Source organism: Convolutriloba macropyga, chromosome 5, assembly GCF_964194025.1.
Source record: "Convolutriloba macropyga chromosome 5, txConMacr16.3, whole genome shotgun sequence".
Lineage (NCBI taxonomy): Eukaryota > Metazoa > Xenacoelomorpha > Acoela > Convolutidae > Convolutriloba > Convolutriloba macropyga.
The window spans coordinates 60,233,011-60,250,514 of NC_134472.1; the positions used below are offsets into that span (position 1 = coordinate 60,233,011).

Here is a 17,504-nt window from a genome sequence, read left to right on the forward strand (position 1 = left end):
TCAAGCTATTCTCTTTCTTTGGGAGCAACCATTTATAGCTCCGTGAATAGAACAAATGGCAAACTGATAATCTTATAGAGATTTTTCATTCAATATTGTTTTTGTATTTTTCCGGTTTAAACAGTTCAGATGCAGTTTGAAGTTTATTGCTCGAGTTTTGAAAAATGAGCTCCGCTCCTAAAAATGCACCAAAAAATTCACTGCATTTTAAACTTGCTTTTCAATTGTTTTGACCACAACAAATAATATTGAATGTATTGTATGTTTTGATTCAGATATTTGTTGTTGAGTTAATTTGAAGAACATTTGACATCATTATGATCCTTAAGAAACAAGCTTTTATTTAGCAAAGAAAGGTAATAATCTATTTTTTTTCTAATTTCCAAGCATATCTGCCCAGAGCAGGCTTTTGTTAGCTTTTCAGTTTTGCTCTATTTGTTAATGGCTAACAAAATTAAAGAATTTTTCCTAGAAGAAGCAGCTATTTCATAATGCTTATTGTATCTTGTTAAAATTTGAAGACTGTTTGATATCATTTTGATTCTTGAAAAACAAGCTTCTAATAAGTTTTGCAAGTTTATCTGCACAGAGCAGGCTTCTCAGCTTTGATCAGTTTTGTTAGTAACGAACAAAATTAAAGAGTTGTTCCAAGAGGAAGCGGTATTTTGCCTAAAGCTTCAATTTATACTTATAAAAAAATCTCGTCCTTTTTTAATTGATCAGCAGATTGGTTAATATGAATTGGTTTCCTAAGCGACATTAGCGGTTCATTACTGCTTTAGTGGCCCGGTTTTTTGCAAATTTGAAATGCCAGTTTATATCGTTGCCAGCCAAAAGAGCTCCTGAAGAGTTTTTCTAGTTTATTGTTTTTACAGTTTTGTCATCTCTGCTTTTTCGAGTTTTCAATGTCTGAATTGTTTGTCCTGACTTCAAATCTTGTACAGAGTAAATGTTTTTGGATTTTCACTGATTATCATTGTGTTTCAGGTTGGATAAAGCTACAGTTTGTTCAAATTTTCACTTAATTTTTTGGCGGGTTTTCAAGGCTGGCTATAGTTTCTTTCTAAAATATAAAACGTGATATATGGAGTGAATACCTCTGACAAGGCTTCAACAAGCGGTAAAGCTATTCTCTTTCTTTGGGAGCAACCATTTATAGCTCCGTGAATAGAACAATTGGCAAACTGATAATCTTCTAGAGATTTTTCATTCAATATTGTTTTTGTATTTTTCCGGTTTAAACAGTTCAGATGCAGTTTGAAGTTTATTGCTCGAGTTTTGAAAAATGAGCTCCGCTCCTAAAAATGCAGCAAAAAATTCATTGTATTTTAAACTTGCTTTTTAATTGTTTTGACCACAACAAATAATATTGAATGTATTGTATGTTTTGATTCAGATATTTGTTGTTGAGTTAATTTGAAGAACATGTGACATCATTATGATCCTTAAGAAACAAGCTTTTATTTAGCAAAGAAAGGTAATAATCTATTTTTTTTCTAATTTCCAAGCATATCTGCCCAGAGCAGGCTTTTGTTAGCTTTTCAGTTTTGCTCTATTTGTTAATGGCTAACAAAATTAAAGAATTTTTCCTAGAAGAAGCAGCTATTTCATAATGCTTATTGTATCTTGTTAAATTTTGAAGACTGTTTGATATCATTTTGATTCTTGAAAAACAAGCTTCTAATAAATTTTGCAAGTTTATCTGCACAGAGCAGGCTTCTCAGCTTTGATCAGTTTTGTTAGTAACGAACAAAATTAAAGAGTTGTTCCAAGAGGCAGCGGTATTTTGCCTAAAAACTTCAATTTATACTTATAAAAAAATCTCGTCCTTTTTTTATTGATCAGCAGATTGGTTAATATGAATTGGTTTCCTAAGCGACATTAGCGGTTCATTACTGCTTTAGTGGTCCGGTTTTTTGCAAATTTGCAATGCCAGTTTATAGCGTTGCCAGCCAAAAGGGCTCCTGAAGACTTTTTCTAGTTTATTGTTTTTACAGTTTTGTCATCTCTGCTTTTTCGAGTTTTCAATGTCTGGATTGTTTGTCCTGACTTCAAATCTTGTACAGAGTAAATGTTTTTGGATTTTCACTGATTATCATTGTGTTTCAGGTTGGATAAAGCTACAGTTTGTTCAAATTTTCACGTAATTTTTTTGGCGGGTTTTCAAGGCTGGCTATAGTTTCTTTCTAAAATATAAAACGTGATATATGGAGTGAATACCTCTGACAAGGCTTCAACAAGCGGTAAAGCTATTCTCTTTCTTTGGGAGCAACCATTTATAGCTCCGTGAATAGAACAAATGGCAAACTGATAATCTTCTAGAGATTTTTCATTCAATATTGTTTTTGTATTTTTCCGGTTTAAACAGTTCAGATGCAGTTTGAAGTTTATTGCTCGAGTTTTGAAAAATGAGCTCCGCTCCTAAAAATGCAGCAAAAAATTCATTGCATTTTAAACTTGCTTTTTAATTGTTTTGACCACAACAAATAATATTGAATGTATTGTATGTTTTGATTCAGATATTTGTTGTTGAGTTAATTTGAAGAACATGTGACATCATTATGATCCTTAAGAAACAAGCTTTTATTTAGCAAAGAAAGGTAATAATCTATTTTTTTTCTAATTTCCAAGCATATCTGCCCAGAGCAGGCTTTTGTTAGCTTTTCAGTTTTGTTCTATTTGTTAATGGCTAACAAAATTAAAGAATTTTTCCTAGAAGAAGCAGCTATTTCATAATGCTTATTGTATCTTGTTAAAGTTTGAAGACTGTTTGATATCATTTTGATTCTTGAAAAACAAGCTTCTAATAAATTTTGCAAGTTTATCTGCACAGAGCAGGCTTCTCAGCTTTGATCAGTTTTGTTAGTAACGAACAAAATTAAAGAGTTGTTCCAAGAGGCAGCGGTATTTTGCCTAAAACTTCAATTTATACTTATAAAAAAATCTCGTCCTTTTTTTTATTGATCAGCAGATTGGTTAATATGAATTGGTTTCCTAAGCGACATTAGCGGTTCATTACTGCTTTAGTGGCCCGGTTTTTTTGCAAATTTGCGATGCCAATTTATAGCGTTGCCAGCCAAAAGGGCTCCTGAAGAGTTTTTCTAGTTTATTGATTTTACAGTTTTGTCATCTTCTCTGCTTTTTCGAGTTTTCAATGTCGAAATTGTTTGTCCTGACTTCAAATTTTGTACAGAGTAAATGTTTTTGGATTTTCACTGATTATCATTGTGTTTCAGGTTGGATAAAGCTACAGTTTGTTCAAATTTTCACGTAATTTTTTTGGCGGGTTTTCAAGGCTGGCTATAGTTTCTTTCTAAAATATAAAACGTGATATACGGAGTGAATACCTCTGACAAGGCTTCAACAAGCGGTAAAGCTATTCTCTTTCTTTGGGAGCAACCATTTATAGCTCCGTGAATAGAACAAATGGCAAACTGATAATCTTCTAGAGATTTTTCATTCAATATTGTTTTTGTATTTTTCCGGTTTAAACAGTTCAGATGCAGTTTGAAGTTTATTGCTCGAGTTTTGAAAAATGAGCTCCGCTCCTAAAAATGCAGCAAAAAATTCATTGCATTTTAAACTTGCTTTTTAATTGTTTTGACCACAACAAATAATATTGAATGTATTGTATGTTTTTATTCAGATATTTGTTGTTGAGTTAATTTGAAGAACATGTGACATCATTATGATCCTTAAGAAACAAGCTTTTATTTAGCAAAGAAAGGTAATAATCTATTTTTTTTCTAATTTCCAAGCATATCTGCCCAGAGCAGGCTTTTGTTAGCTTTTCAGTTTTGCTCTATTTGTTAATGGCTAACAAAATTAAAGAATTTTTCCTAGAAGCAGCTATTTCATAATGCTTATTGTATCTTGTTAAAATTTGAAGACTGTTTGATATCATTTTGATTCTTGAAAAACAAGCTTCTAATAAATGGAGTGAATACCAAGTGATATATGGAGTGAATACCTCTGACAAGGCTTCAACAAGCGGTAAAGCTATTCTCTTTCTTTGGGAGCAACCATTTATAGCTCCGTGAATAGAACAAATGGCAAACTGATAATCTTCTAGAGATTTTTCATTCAATATTGTTTTTGTATTTTTCCGGTTTAAACAGTTCAGATGCAGTTTGAAGTTTATTGCTCGAGTTTTGAAAAATGAGCTCCGCTCCTAAAAATGCAGCAAAAAATTCATTGCATTTTAAACTTGCTTTTTAATTGTTTTGACCACAACAAATAGTATTGAATGTATTGTATGTTATGATTCAGATATTTGTTGTTGAGTTAATTTGAAGAACATGTGACATCATTATGATCCTTAAAAAACAAGCTTTTATTTAGCAAAGAAAGGTAATAATCTATTTTTTTCTAATTTCCAAGCATATCTGCCCAGAGCAGGCTTTTGTTAGCTTTTCAGTTTTGCTCTATTTGTTAATGGCTAACAAAATTAAAGAATTTTTCCTAGAAGAAGCAGCTATTTCATAATGCTTATTGTATCTTGTTAAAATTTGAAGACTGTTTGATATCATTTTGATTCTTGAAAAACAAGCTTCTAATAAATTTTGCAATTTTATCTGCACAGAGCAGGCTTCTCAGCTTTGATCAGTTTTGTTAGTAACGAACAAATTTAAAGAGTTGTTCCAAGAGGCAGCGGTATTTTGCCTAAAGCTTCAATTTATACTTATAAAAAAATCTCGTCCTTTTTTTATTGATCAGCAGATTGGTTAATATGAATTGGTTTCCTAAGCGACATTAGCGGTTCATTACTGCTTTAGTGGCCCGGTTTTTTGCAAATTTGCAATGCCAGTTTATAGCGTTGCCAGCAAAAAGGGCTCCTGAAGAGTTTTTCTAGTTTATTGTTTTTGCAGTTTTGTCATCTCTGCTTTTTCGAGTTTTCAATGTCTGAATTGTTTGTCCTGACTTCAATTCTTGTACAGAGTAAATGTTTTTGGATTTTCACTGATTATCATTGTGTTTCAGGTTGGATAAAGCTACAGTTTGTTCAAATTTTCACGTAACTTTTTTGGCGGGTTTTCAAGGCTGGCTATAGTTTCTTTCTAAAATATAAAACGTGATATATGGAGTGAATACCTCTGACAAGGCTTCAACAAGCGGTAAAGCTATTCTCTTTCTTTGGGAGCAACCATTTATAGCTCCGTGAATAGAACAAATGGCAAACTGATAATCTTCTAGAGATTTTTCATTCAATATTGTTTTTGTATTTTTCCGGTTTAAACAGTTCAGATGCAGTTTGAAGTTTATTGCTCGAGTTTTGAAAAATGAGCTCCGCTCCTAAAAATGCAGCAAAAAATTCATTGCATTTTAAACTTGCTTTTTAATTGTTTTGACCACAACAAATAATATTGAATGTATTGTATGTTTTGATTCAGATATTTGTTGTTGAGTTAATTTGAAGAACATGTGACATCATTATGATCCTTCAGAAACAAGCTTTTATTTAGCAAAGAAAGGTAAAAATCTATTTTTTTCTAATTTCCAAGCATATCTGCCCAGAGCAGGCTTTTGTTATCTTTTCAGTTTTGCTCTATTTGTTAATGGCTAACAAAATTAAAGAATTTTTTCTAGAAGAAGCAGCTATTTCATAATGCTTATTGTATCTTGTTAAAATTTGAAGACTGTTTGATATCATTTTGATTCTTGAAAAACAAGCTTCTAATAAATTTTGCAAGTTTATCTGCACAGAGCAGGCTTCTCAGCTTTGATCAGTTTTGTTAGTAACGAACAAAATTAAAGAGTTGTTCCAGGAGGCAGCGGTATTTTGCCTAAAGCTTCAATTTATACTTATAAAAAAATCTCGTCCTTTTTTTATTGATCAGCAGATTGGTTAATATGAATTGGTTTCCTAAGCGACATTAGCGGTTCATTACTGCTTTAGTGGCCCGGTTTTTTTGCAAATTTGCAATGCCAGTTTATAGCGTTGCCAGCCAAAAGGGCTCCTGAAGAGTTTTTCTAGTTTATTGTTTTTACAGTTTTGTCATCTCTGCTTTTTCGAGTTTTCAATGTCTGAATTGTTTGTCCTGACTTCAAATCTTGTACAGAGTAAATGTTTTTGGATTTTCACTGATTATCATTGTGTTTCAGGTTGGATAAAGCTACAGTTTGTTCAAATTTTCACGTAAATTTTTTGGCGGGTTTTCAAGGCTGGCTATAGTTTCTTTCTAAAATGTAAAACGTGATATATGGAGTGAATACCTCTGACAAGGCTTCAACAAGCGTTAAAGCTATTCTCTTTCTTTGGGAGCAACCATTTATAGCTCCGTGAATAGAACAAATGGCAAACTGATAATCTTCTAGAGATTTTTCATTCAATATTGTTTTTGTATTTTTCCGGTTTAAACAGTTCAGATGCAGTTTGAAGTTTATTGCTCGAGTTTTGAAAAATGAGCTCTGCTCCTAAAAATGCAGCAAAAAATTCACTGCATTTTAAACTTGCTTTTCACACAACAAATAATATTGAATGTATTGTATGTTTTGATTCAGATATTTGTTGTTGAGTTAATTTGAAGAACATGTGACATCATTATGATCCTTAAGAAACAAGCTTTTATTTAGCAAAGAAAGGTAATAATCTATTTTTTTTCTAATTTCCAAGCATATCTGCCCAGAGCAGGCTTTTGTTAGCTTTTCAGTTTTGCTCTATTTGTTAATGGCTAACAAAATTAAAGAATTTTTCCTAGAAGAAGCAGCTATTTCATAATGCTTATTGTATCTTGTTAAAATTTGAAGACTGTTTGATATCATTTTGATTCTTGAAAAACAAGCTTCTAATAAATTTTGCAAGTTTATCTGCACAGAGCAGGCTTCTCAGCTTTGATCAGTTTTGTTAGTAACGAACAAAATTAAAGAGTTGCTCCAAGAGGCAGCGGTATTTTGCCTAAAGCTTCAATTTATACTTATAAAAAAATCTCGTCCTTTTTTTTATTGATCAGCAGATTGGTTAATATGAATTGGTTTCCTAAGCGGCATTAGCGGTTCATTACTGCTTTAGTGGCCCGGTTTTTTGCAAATTTGCAATGCCAGTTTATAGCGTTGCCAGCCAAAAGGGCTCCTGAAGAGTTTTTCTAGTTTATTGTTTTTACAGTTTTGTCGTCTCTGCTTTTTCGAGATTTCAATGTCTGAATTGTTTGTCCTGACTTCAAATCTTGTACAGAGTAAATGTTTTTGGATTTTCACTGATTATCATTGTGTTTCAGGTTGGATAAACTACAGTTTGTTCAAATTTTCACGTAATTTTTTTGGCGGGTTTTCAAGGCTGGCTATAGTTTCTTTCTAAAATATAAAACGTGATATATGGAGTGAATACCTCTGACAAGGCTTCAACAAGCGTTAAAGCTATTCTCTTTCTTTGGGAGCAACCATTTATAGCTCCGTGAATAGAACAAATGGCAAACTGATAATCTTCTAGAGATTTTTCATTCAATATTGTTTTTGTATTTTTCCGGTTTAAACAGTTCAGATGCAGTTTGAAGTTTATTGCTCGAGTTTTGAAAAATGAGCTCCGCTCCTAAAAATGCAGCAAAAAATTCGTTGCATTTTAAACTTGCTTTTTAATTGTTTTGACCACAACAAATAATATTGAATGTATTGTATGTTTTGATTCAGATATTTGTTGTTGAGTTAATTTGAAGAACATGTGACATCATTATGATCCTTAAGAAACAAGCTTTTATTTAGCAAAGAAAGGTAATAATCTATTTTTTTTCTAATTTCCAAGCATATCTGCCCAGAGCAGGCTTTTGTTAGCTTTTCAGTTTTGCTCTATTTGTTAATGGCTAACAAAATTAAAGAATTTTTCCTAGAAGAAGCAGCTATTTCATAATGCTTATTGTATCTTGTTAAAATTTGAAGACTGTTTGATATCATTTTGATTCTTGAAAAGCAAGCTTCTAATAAATTTTGCAAGTTTATCTGCACAGAGCAGGCTTCTCAGCTTTGATCAGTTTTGTTAGTAACGAACAAAATTAAAGAGTTGTTCCAAGAGGCAGCGGTATTTTGCCTAAAGCTTCAATTTATACTTATAAAAAAATCTCGTCCTTTTTTTATTGATCAGCAGATTGGTTAATATGAATTGGTTTCCTAAGCGACATTAGCGGTTCATTACTGCTTTAGTGGCCCGGTTTTTTGCAAATTTGCAATGCCAGTTTATAGCGTTGCCAGCCAAAAGGGCTCCTGAAGAGTTTTTCTAGTTTATTGTTTTTACAGTTTTGTCATCTCTGCTTTTTCGAGATTTCAATGTCTGAATTGTTTGTCCTGACTTCAAATCTTGTACAGAGTAAATGTTTTTGGATTTTCACTGATTATCATTGTGTTTCAGGTTGGATAAAGCTACAGTTTGTTCAAATTTTCACGTAATTTTTTTGGCGGGTTTTCAAGGCTGGCTATAGTTTTTTTTCTAAAATATAAAACGTGATATATGGAGTGAATACCTCTGACAAGGCTTCAACAAGCGGTAAAGCTATTCTCTTTCTTTAGGAGCAACCATATATAGCTCCGTGAATAGAACAAATGGCAAACTGATAATCTTCTAGAGATTTTTCAGTCAATATTGTTTTTGTATTTTTTCTTGTTTAAACAGTACAGTTGCAGTTTGAAGTTTATTGCTCGAGTTTTGAAAAATGAGCTCCGCTCCTTAAAATGCAGCAAAAAATTCATTGCATTTTAAACTTGCTTTTTAATTGTTTTGACCACAACAAATAATATTGAATATATTGAATGTTTTGATTCAGATATTTGTTGTTGAGTTAATTTGAAGAACATGTGACATCATTATGAGCCTAAAGAAACAAGCTTTTATTTAGAAAAGAAAGGTAATCTATTTTTTTTTCAATTTCCAAGCATATCTGCCCAGAGCAGGCTTTTGTTAGCTTTTCAGTTTTGCTCTATTTGTTAATGGCTAAAAAAATTAAAGAATTTTTCCTAGAAGAAGCAGCTGTTTCATAATGCTTATTGTATCTTGTTAAAATTTGAAGACTGTTTGATATCATTTCGATTCTTGAAAAACAAGCTTCTAATAAATTTTGCAAGTTTATCTGCACAGAGCAGGCTTCTCAGCTTTGATCAGTTTTGTTAGTAACGAACAAAATTAAAGAGTTGTTCCAAGAGGCAGCGGTATTTTGCCTAAAGCTTCAATTTATCCTTATAAAATAATCTCGTCCTTTTTTATTTATCAGCAGATTGGTTAATATCAATTGGTTTTCTAAGCGACATTAGCGGTTCCTTACTGCTTTAGTGGCCCGGTTTTTTGCAAATTTGCGATGCCAATTTATAGCGTTGCCAGCCAAAAGGGCTCCTGAAGAGTTTTTCTAGTTTATTGTTTTTACAGTTTTGCCATCTCTGCTTTTTCGAGTTTTCAATGTCTGAATTGTTTGTCCTGACTTCAAATCTTGTACAGAGTAAATGTTTTTGGATTTTCACTGATTATCATTGTGTTTCAGGTTGGATAAAGCTACAGTTTGTTCAAATTTTCACGTAATTTTTTTGGCGGGTTTTCAAGGCTGGCTATAGTTTCTTTCTAAAATATAAAACGTGATATATGGAGTGAATACCTCTGACAAGGCTTCAACAAGCGTTAAAGCTATTCTCTTTCTTTGGGAGCAACCATTTATAGCTCCGTGAATAGAACAAATGACAAACATATAATCTTCTAGAGATTTTTCATTCAATATTGTTTTTTGTATTTTGCCGGTTTAAACAGTTCAGATGCTTGAAGTTTATTGCTCGAGTTTTGAAAAATGAGCTCCGCTCCTAAAAATGCAGCAAAAAATTCATTGCATTTTAAACTTGCTTTTTAATTGTTTTGACCACAACAAATAATATTGAATGTATTGTATGTTTTGATTCAGATATTTGTTGTTGAGTTAATTTGAAGAACATGTGACATCATTATGATCCTTAAGAAACAAGCTTTTATTTAGCAAAGAAAGGTAATAATCTATTTTTTTTCTAATTTCCAAGCATATCTGCCCAGAGCAGGCTTTTGTTAGCTTTTCAGTTTTGCTCTATTTGTTAATGGCTAACAAAATTAAAGAATTTTTCCTAGAAGAAGCAGCTATTTCATAATGCTTATTGTATCTTGTTAAAATTTGAAGACTGTTTGATATCATTTTGATTCTTGAAAAACAAGCTTCTAATAAATTTTGCAAGTTTATCTGCACAGAGCAGGCTTCTCAGCTTTGATCAGTTTTGTTAGTAACGAACAAAATTAAAGAGTTGTTCCAAGAGGCAGCGGTATTTTGCCTAAAACTTCAATTTATACTTATAAAAAAATCTCGTCCTTTTTTTTATTGATCAGCAGATTGGTTAATATGAATTGGTTTCCTAAGCGACATTAGCGGTTCATTACTGCTTTAGTGGCCCGGTTTTTTTGCAAATTTGCAATGCCAGTTTATCGCGTTGCCAGCCAAAAGGGCTCCTGAAGAGTTTTTCTAGTTTATTGTTTTTACAGTTTTGTCATCTCTGCTTTTTCGAGATTTCAATGTCTGAATTGTTTGTCCTGACTTCAAATCTTGTACAGAGTAAATGTTTTTGGATTTTCACTGATTATCATTGTGTTTCAGGTTGGATAAAGCTACAGTTTGTTCAAAATTTCACGTAATTTTTTTGGCGGGTTTTCAAGGCTGGCTATAGTTTTTTTTTCTAAAATCTAAAAAGTGATATATGGAGTGAATACCTCTGACAAGGCTTCAACAAGCGGTAAAGCTATTCTCTTTCTTTAGGAGCAACCATATATAGCTCCGTGAATAGAACAAATGGCAAACTGATAATCTTCTAGAGATTTTTCAGTCAATATTGTTTTTGTATTTTTTTTCTTGTTTAAACGGTACAGTTGCAGTTTGAAGTTTATTGCTCGAATTTGAAAAATGAGCTCCGCTCCAAAAAATGCAGAAAAAAATTCATTGCATTTTAAACTTGCTTTTTAATTGTTTTGACCACAACAAATAATATTGAATATATTGTATGTTTTGATTCAGATATTTGTTGTTGAGTTAATTTGAAGAACATGTGACATCATTATGAGCCTAAAGAAACAAGCTTTTATTTAGAAAAGAAAGGTAATAATCTATTTTTTTTCAATTTCCAAGCATATCTGCCCAGAGCAGGCTTTTGTTAGCTTTTCAGTTTTGCTCTATTTGTTAATGGCTAACAAAATTAAAGAATTTTTCCTAGAAGAAGCAGCTATTTCATAATGCTTATTGTATCTTGTTAAAATTTGAAGACTGTTTGATATCATTTCGATTCTTGAAAAACAAGCTTCTAATAAATTTTGCAAGTTTATCTGCACAGAGCAGGCTTCTCAGCTTTGATCAGTTTTGTTAGTAACGAACAAAATTAAAGAGTTGTTCCAAGAGGCAGCGGTATTTTGCCTAAAACTTCAATTTATACTTATAAAAAAATCTCGTCCTTTTTTTATTGATCAGCAGATTGGTTAATATGAATTGGTTTCCTAAGCGACATTAGCGGTTCATTACTGCTTTAGTGGTCCGGTTTTTTGCAAATTTGCAATGCCAGTTTATAGCGTTGCCAGCCAAAAGGGCTCCTGAAGAGTTTTTCTAGTTTATTGTTTTTACAGTTTTGTCATCTCTGCTTTTTCGAGATTTCAATGTCTGAATTGTTTGTCCTGACTTCAAATCTTGTACAGAGTAAATGTTTTTGGATTTTCACTGATTATCATTGTGTTTCAGGTTGGATAAAGCTACAGTTTGTTCAAAATTTCACGTAATTTTTTTGGCGGGTTTTCAAGGCTGGCTATAGTTTTTTTTTCTAAAATCTAAAAAGTGATATATGGAGTGAATACCTCTGACAAGGCTTCAACAAGCGGTAAAGCTATTCTCTTTCTTTAGGAGCAACCATATATAGCTCCGTGAATAGAACAAATGGCAAACTGATAATCTTCTAGAGATTTTTCAGTCAATATTGTTTTTGTATTTTTTTTCTTGTTTAAACGGTACAGTTGCAGTTTGAAGTTTATTGCTCGAATTTGAAAAATGAGCTCCGCTCCAAAAAATGCAGAAAAAAATTCATTGCATTTTAAACTTGCTTTTTAATTGTTTTGACCACAACAAATAATATTGAATATATTGTATGTTTTGATTCAGATATTTGTTGTTGAGTTAATTTGAAGAACATGTGACATCATTATGAGCCTAAAGAAACAAGCTTTTATTTAGAAAAGAAAGGTAATAATCTATTTTTTTTTCAATTTCCAAGCATATCTGCCCAGAGCAGGCTTTTGTTAGCTTTTCAGTTTTGCTCTATTTGTTAATGGCTAACAAAATTAAAGAATTTTTCCTAGAAGAAGCAGCTATTTCATAATGCTTATTGTATCTTGTTAAAATTTGAAGACTGTTTGATATCATTTCGATTCTTGAAAAACAAGCTTCTAATAAATTTTGCAAGTTTATCTGCACAGAGCAGGCTTCTCAGCTTTGATCAGTTTTGTTAGTAACGAACAAAATTAAAGAGTTGTTCCAAGAGGCAGCGGTATTTTGCCTAAAGCTTCAATTTATCCTTATAAAATAATCTCGTCCTTTTTTATTTATCAGCAGATTGGTTAATATCAATTGGTTTTCTAAGCGACATTAGCGGTTCCTTACTGCTTTAGTGGCCCGGTTTTTTGCAAATTTGCGATGCCAATTTATAGCGTTGCCAGCCAAAAGGGCTCCTGAAGAGTTTTTCTAGTTTATTGTTTTTACAGTTTTGTCATCTTCTCTGCTTTTTCGAGTTTTCAATGTCGAAATTGTTTGTCCTGACTTCAAATTTTGTACAGAGTAAATGTTTTTGGATTTTCACTGATTATCATTGTGTTTCAGATTGGATAAAGCTTCAGTTTGTTCAAATTTTCACGTAATTTTTTTGGCGGGTTTTCAAGGCTGGCTATAGCTTCCTTCTAGAGTACAAAACGTTATATATGGAGTGAATACCTCTGACAAGGCTTCAACAAGCGGTAAAGCTATTCTCTTTCTTTAGGAGCAACCATATATAGCTCCGTGAATAGAACAAATGGCAAACTGATAATCTTCTAGAGATTTTTCAGTCAATATTGTTTTTGTATTTTTTTTCTTGTTTAAACGGTACAGTTGCAGTTTGAAGTTTATTGCTCGAGTTTTGAAAAATGAGCTCCGCTCCTAAAAATGCAGCAAAAAATTCATTGAATTTTCAAGTTGCTTTTTAATTGTTTTGACCACAACAAATAATATTGAATATATGGTATGTTTTGATTCAGATATTTGTTGTTGAGTTAGTTTGAAGAACATGTGACATCATTATGATCCTTAAGAAACAAGCTTTTATTTAGCAAAGAAAGGTAATAATCTATTTTTTTTTCTAATTTCCAAGCATATCTGCCCAGAGCAGGCTTTTGTTAGCTTTTCAGTTTTGTTCTATTTGTTAATGGCTAACAAAATTAAAGAATTTTTCCTAGAAGAAGCAGCTATTTCATAATGCTTATTGTATCTTGTTAAAGTTTGAAGACTGTTTGATATCATTTTGATTCTTGAAAAACAAGCTTCTAATAAATTTTGCAAGTTTATCTTCACAGAGCAGTCTTCTCAGCTTTGATCAGTTTTGTTAGTAACGAACAAAATTAAAGAGTTGTTCCAAGAGGCAGCGGTATTTTGCCTAAAGCTTCAATTTATCCTTATAAAATAATCTCGTCCTTTTTTATTTATCAGCAGATTGGTTAATATCAATTGGTTTTCTAAGCGACATTAGCGGTTCCTTACTGCTTTAGTGGCCCGGTTTTTTGCAAATTTGCGATGCCAATTTATAGCGTTGCCAGCCAAAAGGGCTCCTGAAGAGTTTTTCTAGTTTATTGATTTTACAGTTTTGTCATCTTCTCTGCTTTTTCGAGTTTTCAATGTCGAAATTGTTTGTCCTGACTTCAAATTTTGTACAGAGTAAATGTTTTTGGATTTTCACTGATTATCATTGTGTTTCAGGTTGGATAAAGCTACAGTTTGTTCAAATTTTCACGTAATTTTTTTGGCGGGTTTTCAAGGCTGGCTATAGCTTCCTTCTTAAGTATAAAACGTTATATATGGAGTGAATACCTCTGACAAGGCTTCAACAAGCGGTAAAGCTATTCTCTTTCTTTGGGAGCAACCATATATAGCTCCGTGACTGGAACAACTGGCAAGCTGATAATCTTCTAGAGATCTTTCAGTCAATATTGTTTTTGTATTTTTTTCTGGTTTAAACAGTTCAGTTGCAATTTGAAGTTTATTGCTCGAATTTTGATAAAAGAGCTCCGCTCCTAAAAATGCAGCAAAAAATTCATTGAATTTTCAAGTTGCTTTTTAATTGTTTTGACCACAACAAATAATATTGAATATATGGTATGTTTTGATTCAGATATTTGTTGTTGAGTTAGTTTGAAGAACATGTGACATCATTATGATCCTTAAGAAACAGGCTTTTATTTAAAAAAAGAAAGGTAGTAATCTATTTTTCAATTTTCAGCATATCAGCCCAGAGCAGGCTTTTGTTAGCTTTTCAGCTTCGCTCTATTTGTTAATGGCTAACAAAATTGAAGAATTTTTCCTGGAGGATGCATCTATAGCCAAATGCTTAATGTATCCTGTTTAAGTTTGAAAACTGTTATCATTCTGATCCTTGAAAAACAAAGCTTCTAATTACGATGAATGTAGTTGTCCCTTTACCTTTGGCACTTTAATCTGCACAGAACAGGCTTCTCAGCTTTGATGTATTTTGTTAGTGACGAACCAAAGTTTAGAGTTGTTGCAGGAGCAAGCAGTATTTCGCCTAAAGCTTCAATTTATCCTTAAAAAATAATCTCTTCCTTTTTTATCAGCATATTGGTTAATTTTAATTGCTTTCTTAAGCGCAATTAAGTGTTCATTTCTGCTTTAGGGGCCCTGTTTTTTGCAAATTTGCGTTGCCAGTTTGTAGCGATGCCAGTTTGTAGAGTTAAGTAATGTTTTTGTATTTTCGCTGACTATCATTGTGCTTCAAGGCGGATAAAGCTACGGTTCGTTTTTATCAAATAATTTGTGGTCGGTTTTTAAGTCTGGCTATCGTTTCTGGATCAAATATAAAACGTGATATATGTAATGAATTTCTCTGACAAGTCTTCAAGAAACCGTAAAGCTATTTTCTTTCTTTGGGAGCAACCATATATAGCTACGTGAATGGAACAAATGGCAAAGTGATAATCTTCTAGCGATTTTTCATTTTTCAGTCAATGTTCTGTTTTTTTTTGTTTTTGGTTTAAACAATTCATTTGCAACCTAAAGTTGATATTTTGTTGAGTTTTGAAAAAATAGTCTCTGCTCGTAAAAGTGCAGCAGAAAAATTTTATTGAAATAAAAAATTACTTTTTAAATGTTTTGAAAAGCTAAATGATACTTGCTTTCTGCTTTTCTGCTTTTTAAACATCTGTCATGTAATTGCTATTAAATATCTTTGGGTCTTACTTTTTGAAAACTTTGCAAAAGCTAAGATCAAAGACAGGATGAACTATGGAGTTAATGCAATGTTACCGGAAAAAAATTAGCTGGGGCACTTCTCGGGAGTTTATTGGCTGCTGCTTTTTTTTTATTTTATCAAACGTAGACTGTAGCTGTGAGACGCTTACGTAAAGCGTGGCATAAACATCCTGTTCAACTAAATTTTACCAAATATTTTCCATTGTATCATTTTTTCAACAGGAAATTCATACTTTCCTGAAGGCTCAAAACAAATTCCCTACCAATGAAAATATTACTTTATTACCCTTTCAATGCGCAGTTCTTTAATGCAGTGTTACGTGAAAGCGAATATGGGAACATTCTGTGCCACGCACAGATCAAGCGAGCCTTCCTGTTTTAAATTGAATGCCAACATAGATAATATTTGAGTGCAAGTTATCAACAATTACATTTTGTTTCCAAAAACTGATTTAATTATTTTGATTTTTGTTCCAAACACTTTGTGTTTTTTCCTCAAAAGCAGCACAAGTTGTTAAAGTCTGCGAACATTAAGTTGATCTCTACCTCTTTTATAGCTCTCTTTTGCCGAAGCTGATGAAGAAGTAGAAATTCACGCTACCAACAGAGCAGTTCGTCCGACGTTAATGTTAGCTAATTTCCTTTTTATTTTGAAACATTCCTATAGATGATCGGCAAGCTCCTAAAAGAAATTGCGTTTTTCAGATTTTGGATTTAATGTCGATGCGTGTATTTTTCTACAGTCTACCTCGAACAGTGGGACTAGGTCAGCTGCACAAACACTTCTCTCAATTTGGAAAAATTGTTAGAGTCAAACTAACTTATAATGATACTGGGCTGCCCGCCTCTGGTGGATTCTTGACAGTTGCGTCCAGGTAAATATTATATTACAACTATTTAGTTATAGGGGCAACTAGTGATTGACTCCTGGAGGCATGACTCACAAGTTGTCTTTCAATCATTAAATATACATCATAAGAAAATTGTACGATAGCCACTTAATATTGAAAATCAGAAAATGTATCGCGAAATTCTTTTGTTGAATTCAATTTTGACCTCCAGTACGGTCTGTAGTAGCTATATTTTGTAGCTGCCCCTCAGAAAAAAATGCTTACTTAATTTTCATATGAATATAAATGAGCAAGTGTGAGTCTTGAAATTTGAACTTCTTGATACTTGAACTTCTTAATATTATGCGTATGCTTATCAGGAGTACCTTGAACAACATTCTGGAGCATGGAACACACAGGTTGGATGGGAAAGAGATCAAACTGCGCTTTGAGAACTCTCGGCTGGAACAGACTAACATCTCTTGGCAGAATAAAGTCAGGGCAAACTACTATCAAGGAAAGTTTGATGAGACAGTGCCTAACCCTGTGGCTCCAATTAATAGGATGAGTGCTATCAGCTCATTCAAGGACATGTATTACAAACTCACAGGAGATCGCTTCACACCAGGTTGGGGGTTTCCCTTAATTAAACAGAGTAACCTAGAGAACGAAGGATTCCTTACAATACCAAGCTGATGGGGAATGGAACTTCTCCCAACCTACCAATTTTTTTGCATGATTTTTATTAATAGCCGCTTAGCGATAGCTGGGGCCATTGTTGTGTTGGCTTTTTCTTGATTTTTTACGACTCGAAGAGGAGTATTGGTTTTCTTATGGTTTTTTTTACTGGAAGTACTTTTCGTTCATAATAACTTTAAGAGGTCAAAATTTCGTTCAAACTTTTTTCTGGTAATTGAGCTATTAAATCGGCGAATTTCGAATTGTTTCACCTGAAATTCGACCTAATGCACTGCTGTACTGTTGTATAGCTTTTGTATTTGCTTGCTGCATTATTGCTTATTTGACGTGTTGTATTTGACTGTTCATTTTTCCCCTTTGATTTTTTGTCATAATTGTATATATCACTACGGCCTGATTCTTTTCTTATCAATGCGTTCCCTGGAAGACTGAATGATTATATTTCCGCTTAATAATTGCGTTCTCTCCCCTCCCACACACACCCACAACTCGCCCATAGCCTTCCTTCTCT

General features: G+C 32.7%; 1 protein-coding gene across 1 annotated transcript in view; it reads left to right on the top strand.

The window, feature by feature from the left end:
* LOC142339509 (uncharacterized) overlaps positions 1-17,504 on the top strand; it is a 95,765-nt gene that overhangs the window by 49,379 nt on the left and 28,882 nt on the right. The window contains exons 2-3 of the mRNA XM_075389594.1: positions 16,168-16,339; positions 16,675-16,922. Coding sequence (XP_075245709.1) covers positions 16,182-16,339; positions 16,675-16,922 — 406 coding nt within the window. The 5' untranslated portion in view covers positions 16,168-16,181. The remainder of the gene's footprint in view (positions 1-16,167; positions 16,340-16,674; positions 16,923-17,504) is intronic.